Source organism: Malus sylvestris, chromosome 11 (genome assembly GCF_916048215.2).
Source record: "Malus sylvestris chromosome 11, drMalSylv7.2, whole genome shotgun sequence".
Taxonomy (NCBI): Eukaryota; Viridiplantae; Streptophyta; class Magnoliopsida; order Rosales; family Rosaceae; genus Malus; species Malus sylvestris.
The window spans coordinates 3,940,881-3,958,596 of record NC_062270.1 but is presented as its reverse complement, the minus strand read 5'-3'; the positions used below and the strand labels follow the sequence as shown (position 1 = coordinate 3,958,596).

Below are 17,716 nucleotides of genomic sequence, written 5' to 3'. Positions count from 1 at the left end.
AAAATTTAAATAAATCCTTGAAAAACACCTGCAAGAAGCACTTGTTAGAAGCACTTGTTAGCACTTCAAGTGCTTTAAAAAATAAAAAACAATTTCATCAAAAGTGTCTTCAGTTATTTAAAATCATTTCAAAAAACGAGCTATTGTTTCGACTTAGAGCATCGCTATTTTATAAGTTTGTTATTATAGATAGTTCTTTGAAATGATCTTACTAACGACGTATACAATATTTAAATTTTCTGATATAAATGCTATAAGTGTATAGAAGCATATGTCGACGAAATGATCACCCTAAGGTCCTTCTGTCTCTATAAAATGGTACCCTTGTAGTCGGGTTTTGGATCCGATTACTTGGGTATGGGCTTGGAGCCTTGGATGACCCAATACTAAAAGTGTTGGGTAGTAACAACTGGACCTGAAAGCCCAAATTCAACAATTTTCTTCCTTCATTTTTTTGCCAAACTCAAGATTTTATAATTTCCGAGTTGAAAATTAGTTAAAATACGCCATTACCGATTTTATAAATTTAATTTTCATCCTTTAATTTTATTCCTCTTCTTCCAAAAATGTAAATACCTAAAAAAATCAAAATTTCTGAGTTTCCAAAAAAATAAAAAAGAAGAAGCTGCTGATCTCAAAAAATTGACTGATAAACAAGCTCGGGTTCCATTTCTTGGAAAAGGGGGGAGAAAAAAATGGAGGGAGCCAGGGTTCTGAGATTGTGAGTGGGAATTTGACGCAGATCCGCTATTGAATACTCCGATGACACAAAATGGGAGCTGGGTTTGAATGAATCGAATTCCAAATTCCCAAATTCCAGAAAGTAAAGGTCGGAATTTCAGCGGTTATTCCCCCATAAAGACAGAATCTGTTCTTGGAAGCTTTGAATCTTTGAATCTTGGGTATGAAAATTTGCGAGGATCAGAACAAAGGGTTGTGATTTTTCGGTGTTTCGATTTGTACGAACAGCTGGTGGTTGGTGGGTAACCGCCATTTGAGCTCAATTCTGTGGATTTGCAAGGTATCTGAAACCCCCAAGAACCCTAATTTCAGCGATGCGCTGAATTTCTGAGGATAATTTGTAGAAATAACTTGTATTTGATTTGTGTAGACACAATAAAAACATGCATGCCCGGAATCGGAATCCGGGAAATGGGTACAGGTCCAATTCCATGGGCATGGGGATGGGCATGGCTCCCAACTCTCGGATCTCCCCGGAGGGTTCTATGAGGGGGCATGGCTTTTACAGCACCGAACACCGCAATTTCAATCGGGGTTTTGGCCGCCCGAAGTCTTTCCAACCGCCTCCAGCTCCGCCACCGCCTCCACCTCCTCCACCCCGGAAAGGCGATATCTTTATGGAGGCGGGGCGCCTTGCAGCAGAGTATTTGGTAGCTCAGGGACTGCTGCCTCCAAATGTGCTGTCTGCCAAATGGCAGAACTCCAAGAAGCAAATGGGGGAGTTTCAGGAGGCTGATCAGTTGCAAATTGCAGCGGAGGGCCGAACTTCAGCTCTTGCCCGGTTGGGGAATTCGGTTTCGGATGGAGGTTCTAGAAGGGGAAGGTTTGGTGTTGATGAATTCAGCAGCAATGCAAGGAATCAGTTCAAGGGAAGGAGGAGAAATGCGGCTGGATCGAATAGGGGCGCTTATGGTTCCGACTGGGGCCAAGACTATGGGAGGGCTGGTTCGTTCACTGATAGGCACAGTAGGGCTTCCTCTGATATGGAGGGGGATGAAGGTTCTGTATCTGGACAGCATGAGGAGCAGAAGATCAGTAAAGATGGTTGTAATAATGGGTTGCAACAGAACTCCAGTCCAAGTGAGTTGGGGCCGAAGAGTGAGGATGCAGTGGATTCAGAATCTAAATTGGACAAGAGTCAAAACCACGTTGAGGATATGAGCTCAAAGCCAAGTTCTTCTGGTGCTTGGAAAGATGGTCCAATTGAAACCGATGAAGTTGGTGAGGAACCCTCCAAGGTATCTGATATAGAGATGAAGGATCAAGATTCTGCTACCAGTTATGAAACCGAGAAACATAATGTATTGGAGAACTTACCGATTCAGCTTAGGGTTTCGGAGGCTGAGGTTGAGGGTGATTCCTCAGGAAAGAATGGTATTGATTTGCTGACACTCTCCAAATTTGCCAAGGTGCCCACCAGAATCCGCTCGTCGTTGACTTCTAGGGGTCCAAAGGTTGATCCAGTTACAAATATCCAGGTGGGGAGCACCTCTGACATTGCTGTCCAACCAGAAAAGTCTCAAGCTTTAGTTGAAAGCGGTTCTCTTGATATTCCCACAGGTGCCACTCTATCAGATAAAACTCCTCATGATAATGATCTCAACCCCGAAACTTCTAAACCTCAGTCCAGTCAGTCGGCTGAAATTTTAGTAGAATTAGATCCTGAATATGGTATCGAGCAAAACAAATATGGAAGATCCCAGTCTTTGCCAGGTAGAGCTTTTGTTCGTGAAAACGAGCAAGAATCAAGTCAGGGACCAGTAGGGTTTAGGAGTTCCAGCTTTGTAGTTAAAGAAAGAGTTGAGAAAAGAGCTTTAGAAGTACACGATAACCTGGAGGGAGCCAAAAAGCCGAGACAATGGCTTCCTTACATGGTTGCGGACACAGATGAGTGTTTCCAACTTTCTAACTTGGGTGAAAAGAACGAAAGTTCACATGAAGAAAGCGATTCTGCTGATGAGCAGGTAATTATAGCTAATGATCATGAGAGGTCGGTAATGAATGACTCCCTTTTCCAAAAAAATGGAAGTGAAGCCTGTATCGAGTATGTGCAAGAAAAACAGCTTTTTCCAAATTCATTCAAGATCTGCGACCTTAATCTCATGGATGCACATGAGAATCGTGATAGTGATCGTGCAATAGATTATCCAACTGTTTCTGGAATAAAGAAAGAAGCAGAAACTGTTGATATTGATTTGTCAATGAGTAACTCCAACGTGTCTGGTGAAAACAGTAGACGAACTATCGATGTTAAAGAGATTGAAATCATAGATTTAGAAAATGACTCCATCCAAGAAGATAAGACCTTCAACAATACCGAAAGAAAGTAAGTTTTTCCTAGCTGCATTCCAGTTCATGATTATTGATTTAGTTCTCCCTTCAGTATAAGTTTTTTTCTGGGTGTGTCAAGTAAACCTGCTAGTAGTTTGTACTTTTATATTTCTTTCTTAGTTTCTTTTACATGTATTTATGTTTCTGTTTTCATGTTGTTCAATATACAGGACAGAGGCTGAATTTACTCCTCTAGATGGCTTTACCAACCATGCGCAGAATCCTAATGATAACCCTGATGTTCAAGATGGTTATGGGCTTATGATTTCAGAGTTGCTGGGAACTGATTTCCCAAGTTGTTCAACGGTACCAGGGGATCTTAATCCAGTGCATAATGAAATTGACCTTCATAATGGACAGGTACTAACATTTGTTGCTAGATTAAGTTGTTAGTTTTGCAGATATGAAACTTATTTATGAATCCATTGTCCTGTTGGTTATTTGGTCTCAAAAACATGTAAATGGATCACTTGAACTTATACAACTGTACATGTGCTTCTATTACATAATTGCCCATATGGTCTTTTGTCCTTGGCTGCTTGATGGAAAAGCACTGCTAAGTAATTTAGCATACAGTATACAACTGATATTTCTGTTCTTTTACTTATTGTTTCAGCCGGCTCTTGCTGACGATGATTCGATATACATGGCACTGGGAGAAATACCATTAAGTATGCCACCTTTTTAATCACTGGTTTGTTTTCTAATGAATCTCAAATACCTGTCAAGTTCTGCTGGGATGGTGTTGGATTTTTATTGTGTGTGTTAGAACAGAACATGTATAAGGTTATGTGCTTTTAATTGTTACAGGCCTTGTACCAACTACCTACAAGTTGGGACACAAATGTCCCGATATTTAATCAATTCTGATCGCATTTGGTCTGCTGAATCTTACAATGAGTCAAATAAGTAGTTTCTTTTATACACTCTTAAAACTGTTTCAGTACGGCGATGGTGGGTGAAAGTCTTGAGGGAGATTTTTCCTTTCCTTTCAACTGCTTATTCGTTTGAATGTGTTGCATGCACACTTGAGATAGGACTTGTAAATTGGTGATACTTGATGTAAGAACATGTTTCTCTCCAAGAAAAAACTGAATTAAAAAGCAAAAGGCTAGGGTGAGTTTTATTCTTTGCTTGTGGTAACTAATAGTCAGTAACATACGTTTGCTTTCATAGTCTTGTCAACATTCTGGAAGAGAACAAAATCTGATTGATTAGTCCAGGAAACTTCTTTCCGCAAAAATTTCAGTGACCTAAGAATCATTATGTGGTTTGGGAATTACAACTTGAAGGGTTATAACGCTATAAGAAAGGAGAGGAGAAAATTGGATATTAGGTTCTGATTATATAATAACTGAGAGGTAAGGAAGTGTGAAGTCTTGGGTTGATCAGCACATTTTGCAGCTAGGACTGGAACATGTACTAACTTGTGGGTTTTCAGTTTCTTCCAAAGTCTAGGAAGTGCAGCTTATTACATTTTGTTATGCATTTACCTTTTACTGTATTGTTATGAGTCTTGTGACAACAACGTGCCAGCAGTTTTTTATTTTATAGGTCAAAACTTTGTTCCTCTTTTAAAAATGTTTCTCCGTTCGTTTAATTTTCATATCTAATACTTCTTAAATTACCTGTGCAGCCTTTTTGAGGCCTTGGGAGCAGCCAACCCCACAGGAGTATGAGAAGCCATTTTGATCCAGCCATTCATAATATTGCTCGGATGTATAATTCGGTAATGCTTAGATCATTGGGGTTTCTTTTGTCCCATATTTTGCTTCATTCAAGTGGCTATCTTTGCTTTGATTGATTTTTATTTTTTCAGTTTGTTAAGGGTGCAAGTCTCTTCCTCTGGTAGGAAGTTTTAAGGATGTTAAATACTTTTAATTTTCTGTTACACCTTGTTTTTAACATGAAACATGTTAATCGTGTTGATTCGCATTTGGCGGTAATGGTTGAAGACGCCATTTGTTCTTCCCCAACAACAACAACAACAACAAAGCCTTTTCCCACTAAGTGGGGTCGGCTATATGAATCCTAGAACGCCATTGCGCTCGGTTTTGTGTCATGTCCTCCGTTAGATCCAAGTACTCTAAGTCTTTTCTTAGAGTCTCTTCCAAAATTTTCCTAGGTCTTCCTCTACCCCTTCGGCCCTGAACCTCTGTCCCGTAGTCACATCTTCGAACCGGAGCGTCAGTCGGCCTTCTTTGCACATGTCCAAATCACCGGAGCCGATTTTCTCTCATCTTTCCTACAATTTCGGCTACTCCTACTATACCTCGGATATCCTCATTCCCAATCTAATCCTTTCTCGTGTGCCCACACATCCCACGAAGCATCCTCATCTCCGCTACACCCATTTTGTGTACGTGTTGATGCTTCACCGCCCAACATTATGTGACATACAACATCGCTGGCCTTATTGCCGTCCTATAAAATTTTCCCTTGAGCTTCAGTGGCCTACGACGGTCACACAACACGCTGGATGCACTCTTACACTTCATCCATCCAACTCGTATTCTATGGTTGAGATCTCCATCTAATTCTCCGTTCTCTTGCAAGATAGATCCTAGGTAGCGAAAACGGTCGCTTTTTGTGATCTTCGCTAGATTGCTCCGGTCATTAGTGTGGATAAGTATATAAATGGATAGAGATAGGAAAGCAAACACAAGATGTACGTGGTTCACCCAGATTGGCTACGTCCACGGAATAGAAGAGTTCTCATTAATTGTGAAGGGTTTACACAAGTACATAGGTTCAAGCTCTCCTTTAGTGAGTACAAGTGAATGATTTAGTACAAATGACATTAGGAAATATTGTGGGAGAATGATCTCGTAATCACGAAACTTCTAAGTATCGGAGTGTGGTGTTGTCTTGACTTGCCTTCTCTGTCTCATAGGTAGATGTGGCATCTTCTCTGGAAGTACTCTTCCTCCATCCAGGGGTGGTATCTTTAACTGGTGGAGATGCACAAGGTAATGTATCAATTTCACTTGAAGCTTACTTGTAGTTTCAGGCTTGGTCAAGCGCGATACAAACCATGTAGTAGGAGTCCCCCAAGTCGCCGAGCTAGGGGGTCTGCTGAAAGAAGTGACAGACAAGGTAAGCAATCAGAGCTCCGACTGATTGTTCACCTTCTCCCCATCTTGCAGCAGCATGAAGGATAAAGAGAAGAAAAATGAGAAGAGATGATATGAGATACTTTTGCTTTTGAAGAAGTAACTTTCCACAGGCTTATTCTTGAACTGAGCTGGAGGGTTTTCTGGTTTCCTCCAGAGTATAAGGCCGACTGAAGAATTTGAGGGTCAAAACAAGTCCATCAAATCTAGAGTACGTTCCACCCTGCTGATATGGGATACTTTTGCTTTTGACAGAGTAATGGATGTATCGGCACGTGTGCTGTTACGCTTGTCTCCACATGCTTCCTTGTATCCTTCGCACTTGCCCTATCTGTTCCTCAAGCAGATGCAGAATCTTCTCTGGAAACATAAGATGTTGAAGATGAGTACTCGAGAGCAATGCCAGGTAAGTAATCAGGTAAGGGGTTCCAGACAGTCAGTTCCTGGCTGGAAGCTTGATTCCAAGTGCTGACTGATTGCTCTCTTTCTCCTTGTCTTGCAAGTAAAAACAAGGCCAAAGGAAAAGATAGGGAAAAAGCATGATATGGGATACTCTTGCTTTTAACCCTGATGATATGAGATATTCTTGCTCTAGTATAACTTGTTTGCAGAGGTATTATCGGGGGGAAAGAAAGCTGAATATTTTGAAAGGCTTCGTTGGGAGTGCCCTCTCAGATATGATGAAGGGTTGAGCATTTTTGCAGGTCTGCCTGTCCGTTGGGGATGGGGGTCGACATATATAGGAGTCTTCCTAACAACAAGTAGTAATGCTATTCCTTTACCCTGTTTGGTCATAGCACGGTAGTGGGAGCTGCCAGTTTCACATGTTTTAACTCTGTCAGAGCACTTTTGAAAAAGTGGTATGTGGTATCTGGCTCTCGAGATTCGGAGAACGATGCCTCTTCAATTTTTGAGAAAGCAATCATGCTGGGGGTCTGGCTCTCGAGATTCGGAGAGCAGTGTCTCTTCGATTTTTGAGGAAGTAATCATGTTGGGAGTCTGGCTCTCGAGATTCGGAGGGCGATGCCTCTTCGATTTTGGAGCAAGCAATCTTGTTGGGAGTGTTGTCTCGAATGTGAGTAAAGGTTGGGCATGTTTGCTAGTCTACCTTGCCACGAAGCACAAAGGTTGACACACAGGGACTTTCCAATTATCCAGCAATGGTACTGTTCCTTTACCCTCTCTTCGATTTTGAGAAAGTAATCATGTTGAGAGTCTGGCTCTCGAGATTCGGAGGACGGTGCTTCTTCGATTTTGGAGCAAGCAATCTTGTTGGGAGTGTTTTCTCGAATGTGAGTAAAGGTTGGACATGTTTGCTAGTCTACCTTGCCACGAAGCACAGAGGTTGACACACAGGGACTTTCCAATTATCCAGCAGTGGTACTGTTCCTTTACACTTGTGGGTAATAATATGGTAGCTAGACCTTCAAAATTTATGTGTCTAAACTTTGTTAGTGCTGTTTCTTTGCTATTCTTTTACCTTTCTTGGTCAGAGCGATGTAGTGGGAGCTGCAAGCTTCACGTGCTCAACTTTGGCAAAGAACTTTGGCAAAGTTATCTGTGGTACCCATGAGCTATTGTTGCGTGTGGGAAGTGGGTGATTGAACAGTAAGATTCATGTGCTTTCTACTTCACCAGAAGTCTTCGACAGAATGCCCATAATTTCTGCAAAGCTGAGTGTGCGTGTGACAGGTGCTGACAAGGCTAGAAAAGTAGGTGCCTCTTCGATTTCTGAGATCGGCCCTCGTGGTCTCTGAGCAGCCCAGCTTTTGAGAAAGCGAGCGCCTCTTCGATTGATTCGGAGAACGATGCCTCATCGATTTTGAGAAAGCAATCATGCTGGGGGTCTGGCTCTCGAAGATTCGGGGAGCAGTGTCTCTTCGATTTTTGAGAAAGTAATCATGTTGGGAGTCTGGCTCTCGAGATTCGGAGGGCGGTGCCTCTTCGATTTGGAGCAAGCAATCTTGTTGGGAGTGTTTTCTCGAATGTGAGTAAAGGTTGGGCATGTTTGCTAGTCCACCTTGCCACGAAGCACAGAGGTTGACACACAGGGACTTTCCAATTATCCAGCAATAGTACTGTTCCTTTACCCTCTCTTCGATTTTTAAGAAAGTAGTCATGTTGGGAGTCTGGCTCTCGAGATTCGGAGGACGGTGCCTCTTCGATTTTGGAGCAAGCAATCTTATTGGGAGTGTTTTCTCGAATGTGAGTAAAGGTTGGGCATGTTTGCTAGTCTACCTTGCCGCGAAGCACAGAGGTTGACACACAGGGACTTTCCAATTATCCAGCAGTGGTACTGTTCCTTTACCCTTGTGGGTAATAATATGGTAGCTAGACCTTCAAAATTTATGGGTCTAAACTTTGTTAGTGCTGTTTCTTTGCTATTCTTTTACCCTTCTTGGTCAGAGCAATGTAGTGGGAGCTGCAAGCTTCACGTGCTCAACTTTGGCAGAGAACTTTGGCAAAGTTATCTGTGGTACCCATGAGCTATTGTTGCGTGTGGGAAGTGGGTGATTGAACAGTAAGATTCATGTGTTTTCTACTTCCCCAGAAGTCTTCGACAGAATGCCCATAATTTCCGCAAAGCTGAGTGTGCGTGTGACAGGTGCTGACAAGATTGGAAAAGTAGGTGCCTTTTCGATTTCTGAGATCGGCTTTCGTGGTCTTTGAGCAGCCCAACTTTTGAGAAAGCAAACGCCTGTTCAATTTCTGAGATCAACCCTCGTGATCTCTAAGCAGCCCAGCTTTTGAGAAAGCAAACGCCTCTTCGATTTCTGAGCAGGCGCCTCTTCGATTTCTGAAGCTCCGTCGAGTGCAGATTTTTATAGGGGCTAAATCAAGCATTAAGTTCCAAAGCACACTTGAATCTCCACCAGTAGAAGCTTCATTCTTGCACTTCTAAGATCTTGATTTGTCCGACCTCTTCTCTCTTCAACACTTTTGAAAATGTCTGGCCCCTCTGACCGTCGTTTTGACTTGAACCTTGTTGAAGAGGCAGCCCCGCCTTCTCCAGACAACATATGGCGCCCATCCTTCGTCTCCCCTACTGGTCCTCTTACCGTTGGGGATTCCGTGATGAAGAATGATATGACCGCTGCGGTGGTGGCCAGGAACCTTCTCACTCCCAAAGATAACATACTACTTTCCAAACGGTCTGATGAGTTAGCTGTTAAGGATTCGCTGGCTCTCAGTGTTCAGTGTGCAGGTTCTGTGTCTAATATGGCCCAACGCCTATTTGCTCGAACCCGCCAAGTTGAATCATTGGCGGCTGAAGTGATGAGTCTCAAACAGGAGATTAGGGGGCTCAAGCATGAGAATAAACAGTTGCACCGGCTCGCATATGACTATGCTACAAACATGAAGAGGAAGCTTGACCAGATGAAGGAAACTGATGGTCAGGTTTTACTTGATCATCAGAGATTTGTGGGTTTGTTCCAAAGGCATTTATTGCCTTCGTCTTCTGGGGCTGTACCGCGTAATGAAGCTCCAAATGATCAACCTCTGATGCCTCCTCCTTCTAAGGTTCTGTCCAGTACTGAGGCTCCAAATGATCCCCCTCCGGTGCCTTCTCTTTCTGGGGCTCTACCGACTGCTCAGACTTCTCCTAAGCAACCTTTGTGATGGCTCCCTCTTGTGTGTTTATTTTGACTCATGTATATGTACATATTTGTAGCTTATCGGGGATATCAATAAATAAGCTTTCCTTCATTTCAACGTATTGTGTTAAATACACCAAAGCTTTCTTCGCTAAGTTCTTTGAATTTTCTTTTGTTGAAGCTTGTATGTTGAAGCTTTCTGAGTGGAGCATGTAGGTTGGGGTAGTGTTCCTTTAATTTTCCGAGTGAGGAAAACTTCTTGGTTGGAGACTTGGAAAATCCAAGTCACTGAGTGGGATCGGCTATATGAATCTTAGAACGCCATTGTGCTCGATCCTGTGTCATGTCCTTCGTTAGATCCAAGTACTCTAAGTCTTTTCTTAGAGTCTCTTCCAAAGTTTTCCTAGGTCTTCCTCTACCCCTTCGGCCCTGAACCTCTGTCCCATAGTCGTATCTTCTAATCGGAGCGTCAGTAGGCCTTCTTTGCACATGTCCAAACCACCGTAACCGATTTTCTCTCATCTTTCCTTCAATTTCGGCTACTCGTACTTTACCCCGGATATCCTCATTCCTAATCTTATCCTTTCTCGTGTGCCCACACATCCAACGAAGCATCCTCATCTCCGCTACACCCATTTTGTGTACGTGTTGATGTTTCACCGCCCAACATTCTGTGCCATACAGCATCGCCGGCCTTATTGCCGTCCTATAAAATTTTCCCTTGAGCTTCAGTGGCATACGGCGGTCACACAACACGCCGGATGCACTCTTCCACTTCATCCATCCAGCTTGTATTCTATGGTTGAGATCTCCATCTAATTCTCCGTTCTTTTGCAAGATAGATCCTAGGTAACGAAAACGGTCGCTCTTTGGTATTTCTTGATCTCCGATCCTCACCCCTAACTCGTTTTGGCCTCCATTTGCACTGAACTTGCACTCCATATATTCTGTCTTTGATCGGCTTAGGCGAAGACCTTTAGATTCCAACACTTCTCTCCAAAGGTTAAGCTTTGCATTTACCCCTTCCTGAGTTTCATCTATCGACACTATATCGTCTGCGAAAAGCATACACCAAGGAATATCATCTTGAATATGTCCTGTTAACTCATCCATTACCAACGCAAAAAGGTAAGGACTTAAGGATGAGCCTTGATGTAATCCTACAGTTATGGGAAAGCTTTCGGTTTGTCCTTCATGAGTTCTTACGGCAGTCTTTGCTCCTTCATACATATCCTTTATAGCTTGGATATATGCTACTCGTACTCCTTTCTTCTCTAAAATCCTCCAAAGAATGTCTCTTGGGACCCTATCATACGCTTTTTCCAAATCTATAAAGACCATGTGTAAATCCTTTTTCCCATCTCTATATCTTTCCATCAATCTTCGTAAGAGATAGATTGCCTCCATGGTTGAGCGCCCTGGCATGAACCCGAATTGGTTGTCCGAAACCCGTGTCTCTTGCCTCAATCTATGCTCAATGACTCTCTCCCAGAGCTTCATTGTATGACTCATTAGCTTAATACCCCTATAGTTCATGCAATTTTGTACGTCGCCCTTATTCTTATAGATAGGCACCAAAGTGCTCGTTCGCCACTCATTTGGCATCTTCTTCGTTTTCAAAATCCTATTGAAAAGGTCAGTGAGCCATGTTATACCTGTGTCTCCCAAAAGTTTCCACACTTCGATTGGTATATCGTCTGGGCCTATTGCTTTTTTATGCTTCATCTTCTTCAAAGCTACAACCACTTCTTCCTTCCGGATTCGACGATAAAAAGAGTAGTTTCTACACTCTTCTGAGTTACTCAACTCCCCTAAAGAAGCACTCATTTCATGTCCTTCATTGAAAAGATTATGAAAATAACCTCTCCATCTGTCTTTAACCGCGTTCTCTGTAGCAAGAACCTTTCCATCCTCATCCTTGATGCATCTCACTTGGTTTAGGTCCCTTGTCTTCTTTTCCCTTGCTCTAGATAGTTTATAGATATCAAACTCTCATTCTTTGGTATCTAGTCGTTTATATATATCGTCGTAAGCCGCTAACTTAGCTTCTCTGACAGCTTTCTTCGCCTCTTGCTTCGCTTTTCTATACCTTTCACCATTTTCATCGGTCCTCTCCTTGTATAAGGCTTTACAGCATTCCTTCTTAGCCTTCACCTTTGTTTGTACCTCCTCATTCCACCACCAAGATTCCTTTTGGTGTGGGGCAAAGCCCTTGGACTCTCCTAATACCTCTTTTGCTACTTTTCGGATACAACTAGCCATGGAATCCCACATTTGGCTAGCTTCCCCCTCTCTATTCCACACACATTGGGTGATTACCTTCTCTTTGAAAATGGCTTGTTTTTCTTCTTTTAGATTCCACCATCTAGTCCTTGGGCACTTCCAAGTCTTGTTCTTTTGTCTTACTCTTTTGATATGTACATCCATCACCAACAAGCGATGTTGATTAGCCACGCTCTCTTCTGGTATAACTTTGCAATCCTTACAAGTTATACGATCCCCTTTCCTCATTAGAAGAAAATCTATTTGTGTTTTTGACGATCCACTCTTGTAGGTGATCACATGTTCTTCTCTCTTCTTAAAGAAGGTGTTGGCTAAGAAGAGATCATATGCCATTGCAAAATCCAAGATAGCTTCCCCATCCTCGTTTCTCTCCCCAAAACCATGGCCACCATGAAAACCTCCATAGTTGCCTGTCTCCCTGCCCACGTGTCCATTTAAATATCCTCCTATAAATAACTTCTCCGTCTGAGCAATTCCTTGCACCAAGTCTCCAAGATCTTCCCAAAATTTCTCCTTTGAACTCGTATCCAACCCTACTTGAGGTGCGTACGCACTAATCACATTGATAAGTTCTTGTCCTATTACAATCTTGATTGCCATGATTCTATCTCCGACCCTCTTGACATCTACAACATCTTGTACCAAGGTCTTGTCCACGATGATGCCAACACCGTTTCTCGTTCTATTTGTGCCCGAATACCAAAGTTTAAACCCTGAGTTTTCTAGATCCTTTGCCTTACTACCAACCCACTTAGTTTCTTGTAGGCACATAATATTTATCCTTCTCCTCACCATAACTTCCACTACTTCCATAGATTTTCCCGTTAAGGTTCCTATATTCCACGTTCCTAAACGCATTTTGCTCTCTTGAACTCTACCCTTCTGTCCTAGCTTCTTCACCCTCCCCCGTCTAATAGGATCAAAGTACTTCTTTTGTGTGTCCCGGGTAAAGTTGATAGGAGCATATGCTCCCAAACAACTTTGAGTGGAGTCGTTCGAAAAGAAGTTTCTATGGCCTCCTTGCTCATTTAACACTGCATCCGGGTGCCGATGGAGATACAGCGACCCTTGCTCACTTATCACTGTGCTCGGGCCACACAGCGCGCCACTTACGGGTGACGCCCTAGCTTTAGCGCGATTTTGTTCTGGATTCATTTTCATAAGGATTCGACGTGATCATGGAGTGCCGGCTGTCGACTACCTGACGCCCTCCCCCTCCTCCTTTATCCGGGCTTGGGACCGGCCATGTAAGACATAGGCGGAGTTGCCATTTGTTCTTCCCCACTGACTTAAATTATAGACTGTTACACCTTGTTTCAAACTTCTTATGAAAAATAGAGTTTGTCCAATCAAACAATAAGCCGTATATGAATCACGGTTTAATGAACCTTGTTTTCTAGCCTGTTTTGTGTCCGTTCAGTTCTACTTTTGTATCAAGAGTTTGTCCATCGAATACATTTTGTTTTTCGGATAAGTTACCTAAAATATAAAAAGGGATCCATTTATTTGGCATTATTTGTAATAATTGTTTATGGTCATTGATAATAGTAGAATGCGAGCTTCCATATTGTTTGATCATCGTATTTGGTGTTTGATACTTGGAGGAGGAGATTGGTTCCTTCTTCCAGCAACGTGCATGGCATTGGCTTTTGCATTGCACTTTCCAATAAGCTTAGGAAAATGTAGAAAATATTTCTCTTGATTTGTTTTTTTTTTTTTTTGGAACACTCTGTGGATTTGTTTGCTGCACGTGGTTGGCTGCTATGTTCCATATTATTTAACCCAAAAATTAAATAACAAAATTAAACTTTGGCACTCTATTCATTTGTATTTACTATTTATAGCTAAGGAGTCATTTTTCTTCATAAAAGAAAAGTTTATGTATATGTTTTTTTATTGTAATTTGTTTGTAGTGAGAAATCATATGCAAGTAGTTAGGTGTTTTCTCGCACTCAATTCAAAGAACCTGATATAAAATTGGCAAAACTAAGAGGCATTTGATAAGCTTTTACTCTTAAATTACGTTTAGTTGAGAGAAATAAACTTGAAATTTGAAAAAAAAGTAAGAAAATTGATATATCAATTTTCTTGTTTCGATTCATAAACATAAAATTTTAGAATTTCAGCGTTAGAAAAAAAAACTGTAAATATGTGTCATTTTCAAATTTCAATGAATGAGCATTTACAAAAACACAAAAAAAAACTCAATCTTGAGTGTCCACCACCGCCTCATGTCCCCACCACCTACCATTACCCACCAACACAACTCCCATTACCACCACATGTCGTTGTGGCCCCTGCTGCTGCCATCGTCACCACCCACCACCATCGCTACGATTGCTTTCACCACCCCCACCATCATAACCGTCGTCACCCACTACCATTACTAGCACATTTCATAACCACTATTTTTTATTTATATATTAATAACTCAACATTAAATTTCGTATTCAAAGTCAATTGTTTTTTAGGTTAATCAAACAAAAAAATTCACATATTCTAGAAAATAAAATTCATTATTTCTATTTTCGTCATTTTGAAATTCTTCATCCAAATACAGTGTTAATCTCACTGAAGAGATAAGAAAAGTATGTGACAAATAATTTGATATTGCATGAGTGTATTTTTAGAATCATTATTTCTTTCTTGGATTGATAATTACCATGTGGGAAGTTGATATGAGTAAAGAAAGCTATGCAGTGAGACATCATCCTAAAGACATTTTGGACTAACCTAAGTAAACAAAGACACGAAAAATTCTATGATAGTTAAACGCCAATAGCATGAACCAAGTGAATGAATGGCTGAATATACAGTCAAATATGACTAAGATTCACGACATATACTATACTCAGATCCATACTAGAAAAAAAAAAGACCCAAAAACAAGTTATGGTGCTGTGAAGTTGTGAACAGCTATCATGTTTGAGGACATGAACTCTCTGTAGTAGTACTTCGGTCGCACAACTAGGAACCCTAAAGGTCGTACCCAGTGTACAAGGCTCCCGCTTTACGCAGGGTCTGAGAGGGGTGAATGTCGGCTAGCCTTACCCCCATTTATGGAAAGGCTGCTCCCAAGTCTCGAACCCGAGACCTACCGCTCATGGGCGAAGACACTTACCATCGCACCAAGTGCGATCTCTGCACAACTAGGAACCCTAAAAAGGAAAAATGTTCCTCACAGCTGCAGATGACATCTATCATTATATCCCGGCGGACAGCGGCTGTACAAGAGTTCTACTTGATAATGGTAAAATCCTCACGGTCACAGTAATTATATTTTATCGACTAATTTAGCACGAAAAGGACTCAAAAGCTTTTTAAACTAGCTAGTTTTAGAAAGTTTTTTCATTTAATACAAACAATGTCGTTAAACTAGAGGGTTAAACCTTAAGACCAAACATAGATGTTCTTAATCACGTGAGTCGTAATTTTTTTCCATCTAACGTTCGAATGTTATCTATAAATACCAACCTTGAATGTTTTAAACATATAAAATGCAGCAAAATTTGATTTGTTCTACCATCAATTTCATAGAGAGGTCAAAAAATATTTAGCAAAACCTATCAAGTTTCCCCTTTATACCCATCCAAATGTCTTCCTCTTGAAGGATTTTGCTTTATATATACTAACCTTCTCGACAAATTTGTTGAGCTGCTCAAAAAATCGATCTATAGACTCTTTCACCAATGTAAACGATTATAAAGTGGACTGATCATTTAAATGTGACTTCATTGTTTTGTGCCTCTTAAAGTAAATAAGCACACATAGAAGTTGTGCATGAAACATAAATAACATAGATATTTTAGTGGGTTTGTCATAGCATTGAGTTTATAAATTTTGAATCAAAATATTCCCGTAACATGGAGATAAAGGAGATAGTGGTATAGGTTTTCTTTTTCTGATGCGGGATATATTGTTGACATGCAATGTGAGCTTCATATGCATCAACCGTCTTGGTCATTCTCCGTCAAACCTGTCTTGATCAATCTGCGTATGCACATTTGACTAGCATTTTTTTTGTACAACTGATGCGTTGAATTTGATATGCATCAACGATTATGATGGTCACGATTAGCCTACACGTGCACTCACGCATGAACTATTCTTAACCTTTGACAGTTTGATGTGTTGTGAGTCTTATATGCATCAATGGTCACAATCAACATGAGCACACGTGCACAAATTCTAGCACTGCTCTGATGAGGCAAAACCTCTTCCTACCTTCCTCATCCGTTCATAATGACTAGTGATCTTTACTCTTTTTATACCTATTGTATCTTATCAATATACTCACAACGATATCTTTTCGTGATAGCAATGCTGAAGTGGATTTGACATTGTTGCAACAAAAAGATCATTTACCTTCTTCTAACATCTTATAATCTTAATCCACGTAAGTTCTAGCAGCAGACAGAAAAGTATAGCCTTGAATTATACTTTGTCAAGAGGCCACAAAAGAAAGGAATTTCCCACTAATCCAAATGATGTATCTTTATAATAAATAAAGTTCGTAAACGAAAATAGAAAAGTAAACTAATCCAAATGATATTATTTTGTGTACAAAAACTGTATATTTGTGGACCGAAAGAAAAAAAATAAATAAAATGGGTTCCACACATGCAGTTTCGACACCAAAAAAACTCCCAATACAGGTTCTGGTTCTGCATGTATGTTTCTGAAAACAATTCAAGCTCATGAGCCAATTCAGAAATTACCTTTAATTCGTCCGACATGTATCTCTCAGCCACGTTAATATATATATATAGGAGTAGAAGACATTTGGATAGAAACCGCGGGTGTTTTTGGAAAAAAATGAGAAATTAAGTTTAAGGATGGGAAGTAGATAGAAAAGTGAGTTACTCGTATTGGGGTTAAATTTAGAATTGTTGATTGATATTAACCGTGAACATGGAGTACGTACTCTTATTTTCTTATGAAAGCATGATTTCTTGTTCATGAGTATTTGATGATTCTTATAAAAGCATGATTTCTTGTTCATGAGTATTTGATGAAAAAGAGCCAAAGTGCAAAGCATAACGTCGACAACGATGAGACATAAAAGACATTGAGAAAAGGAGTTAGAACTTGAAAACAATTTACCAAATGATAAGATTCCTAGATGCATTAAAGAATGAAAAAATAAATGAACGAGAAGTAGACGCATATCTAAAGCTAATAAGAATATATCCTCAATTATATTAAGAATCTAGACAAGGAGGTACATTCAAGGAGAAAAAGTGGGCATATATTCCTGAAAATATTAAAGAAGAAAAGAACAAGTGAACTAGAAAGTAGGCACATATCTAAACCAACTAATGATATATCAATTAACTTAAGAATCAAATATATCCTTGGAAGCATTACCAAAAAAATATTTCCTTGCAAGCACCACGGTAGGAAGGAAGTGTTTAAAGCAAAGGATCGAATGTATTCTTCAATTAAATTCAAAACGTACGTAAGATAGTTAGTGCACTACGGAAGGAGGAAACTAGGCGTGTGTCTAAAGGAAAGGATCCAATATATCCTTCAATTATTGAATACACCATTTTCACGTTATAAAAAGTTAAACCTACCGACATCTCTTGACTATCATATCATCCTTGTTACACCTCATCCCTAATTAAGAGCAACTCCACCCATGGAGCCTTC

At 40.6% G+C, this 17,716-nt stretch overlaps 2 protein-coding genes across 7 annotated transcripts in view; both read left to right on the top strand.

The window, feature by feature from the left end:
• LOC126591283 (uncharacterized) overlaps nt 1-10,605 on the top strand; it is a 42,420-nt gene extending 31,815 nt beyond the window's left edge. For 2 of the 4 annotated variants that reach the window (XM_050256937.1, XM_050256936.1), the window contains exon 2: nt 8,443-10,605. In XM_050256937.1, the coding sequence (XP_050112894.1) occupies nt 9,132-9,806 (675 nt within the window). In that variant the 5' untranslated portion in view covers nt 8,443-9,131 and the 3' untranslated portion in view covers nt 9,807-10,605. Of the gene's footprint in view, nt 1-8,224 lie in introns of all 4 variants that reach the window. The other 2 variants (XM_050256935.1, XM_050256934.1) reach the window with 1 other exon arrangement.
• Nucleotides 558-5,018, top strand: LOC126591267 (uncharacterized protein At4g26450-like). Of its 3 annotated transcripts, XM_050256897.1 has the most exons (5): nt 558-1,021; nt 1,112-3,067; nt 3,243-3,432; nt 3,689-3,743; nt 4,709-5,018. In XM_050256897.1, the coding sequence occupies exons 2-5, from the start codon at nt 1,125-1,127 to the stop codon at nt 4,762-4,764; spliced, it is 2,244 nt and encodes a 747-aa protein (XP_050112854.1). In that variant the 5' UTR covers nt 558-1,021; nt 1,112-1,124; the 3' UTR covers nt 4,765-5,018. The 3 variants fall into 3 exon arrangements, with proteins under 3 accessions (XP_050112854.1, XP_050112853.1, XP_050112855.1); XM_050256896.1 differs by having other exon boundaries at nt 558-3,067; XM_050256898.1 differs by having other exon boundaries at nt 558-3,067; nt 3,689-3,766.
• Nucleotides 10,606-17,716: the final 7,111 nt, after the last annotated feature.

Excerpts from the sequence above, each read along its gene's own strand:
- LOC126591267 (XM_050256897.1), top strand. The coding sequence starts at position 1,125 with ATGCATGCCCGGAATCGGAATCCGGGAAATGGGTACAGGTCCAATTCC. Across the intron at positions 3,068-3,242 it reads TTCAACAATACCGAAAGAAA|GACAGAGGCTGAATTTACTC; the intron begins GTAAGTTTTTCC and ends TTCAATATACAG. Across the intron at positions 3,744-4,708 it reads ACTGGGAGAAATACCATTAA|CCTTTTTGAGGCCTTGGGAG; the intron begins GTATGCCACCTT and ends TTACCTGTGCAG.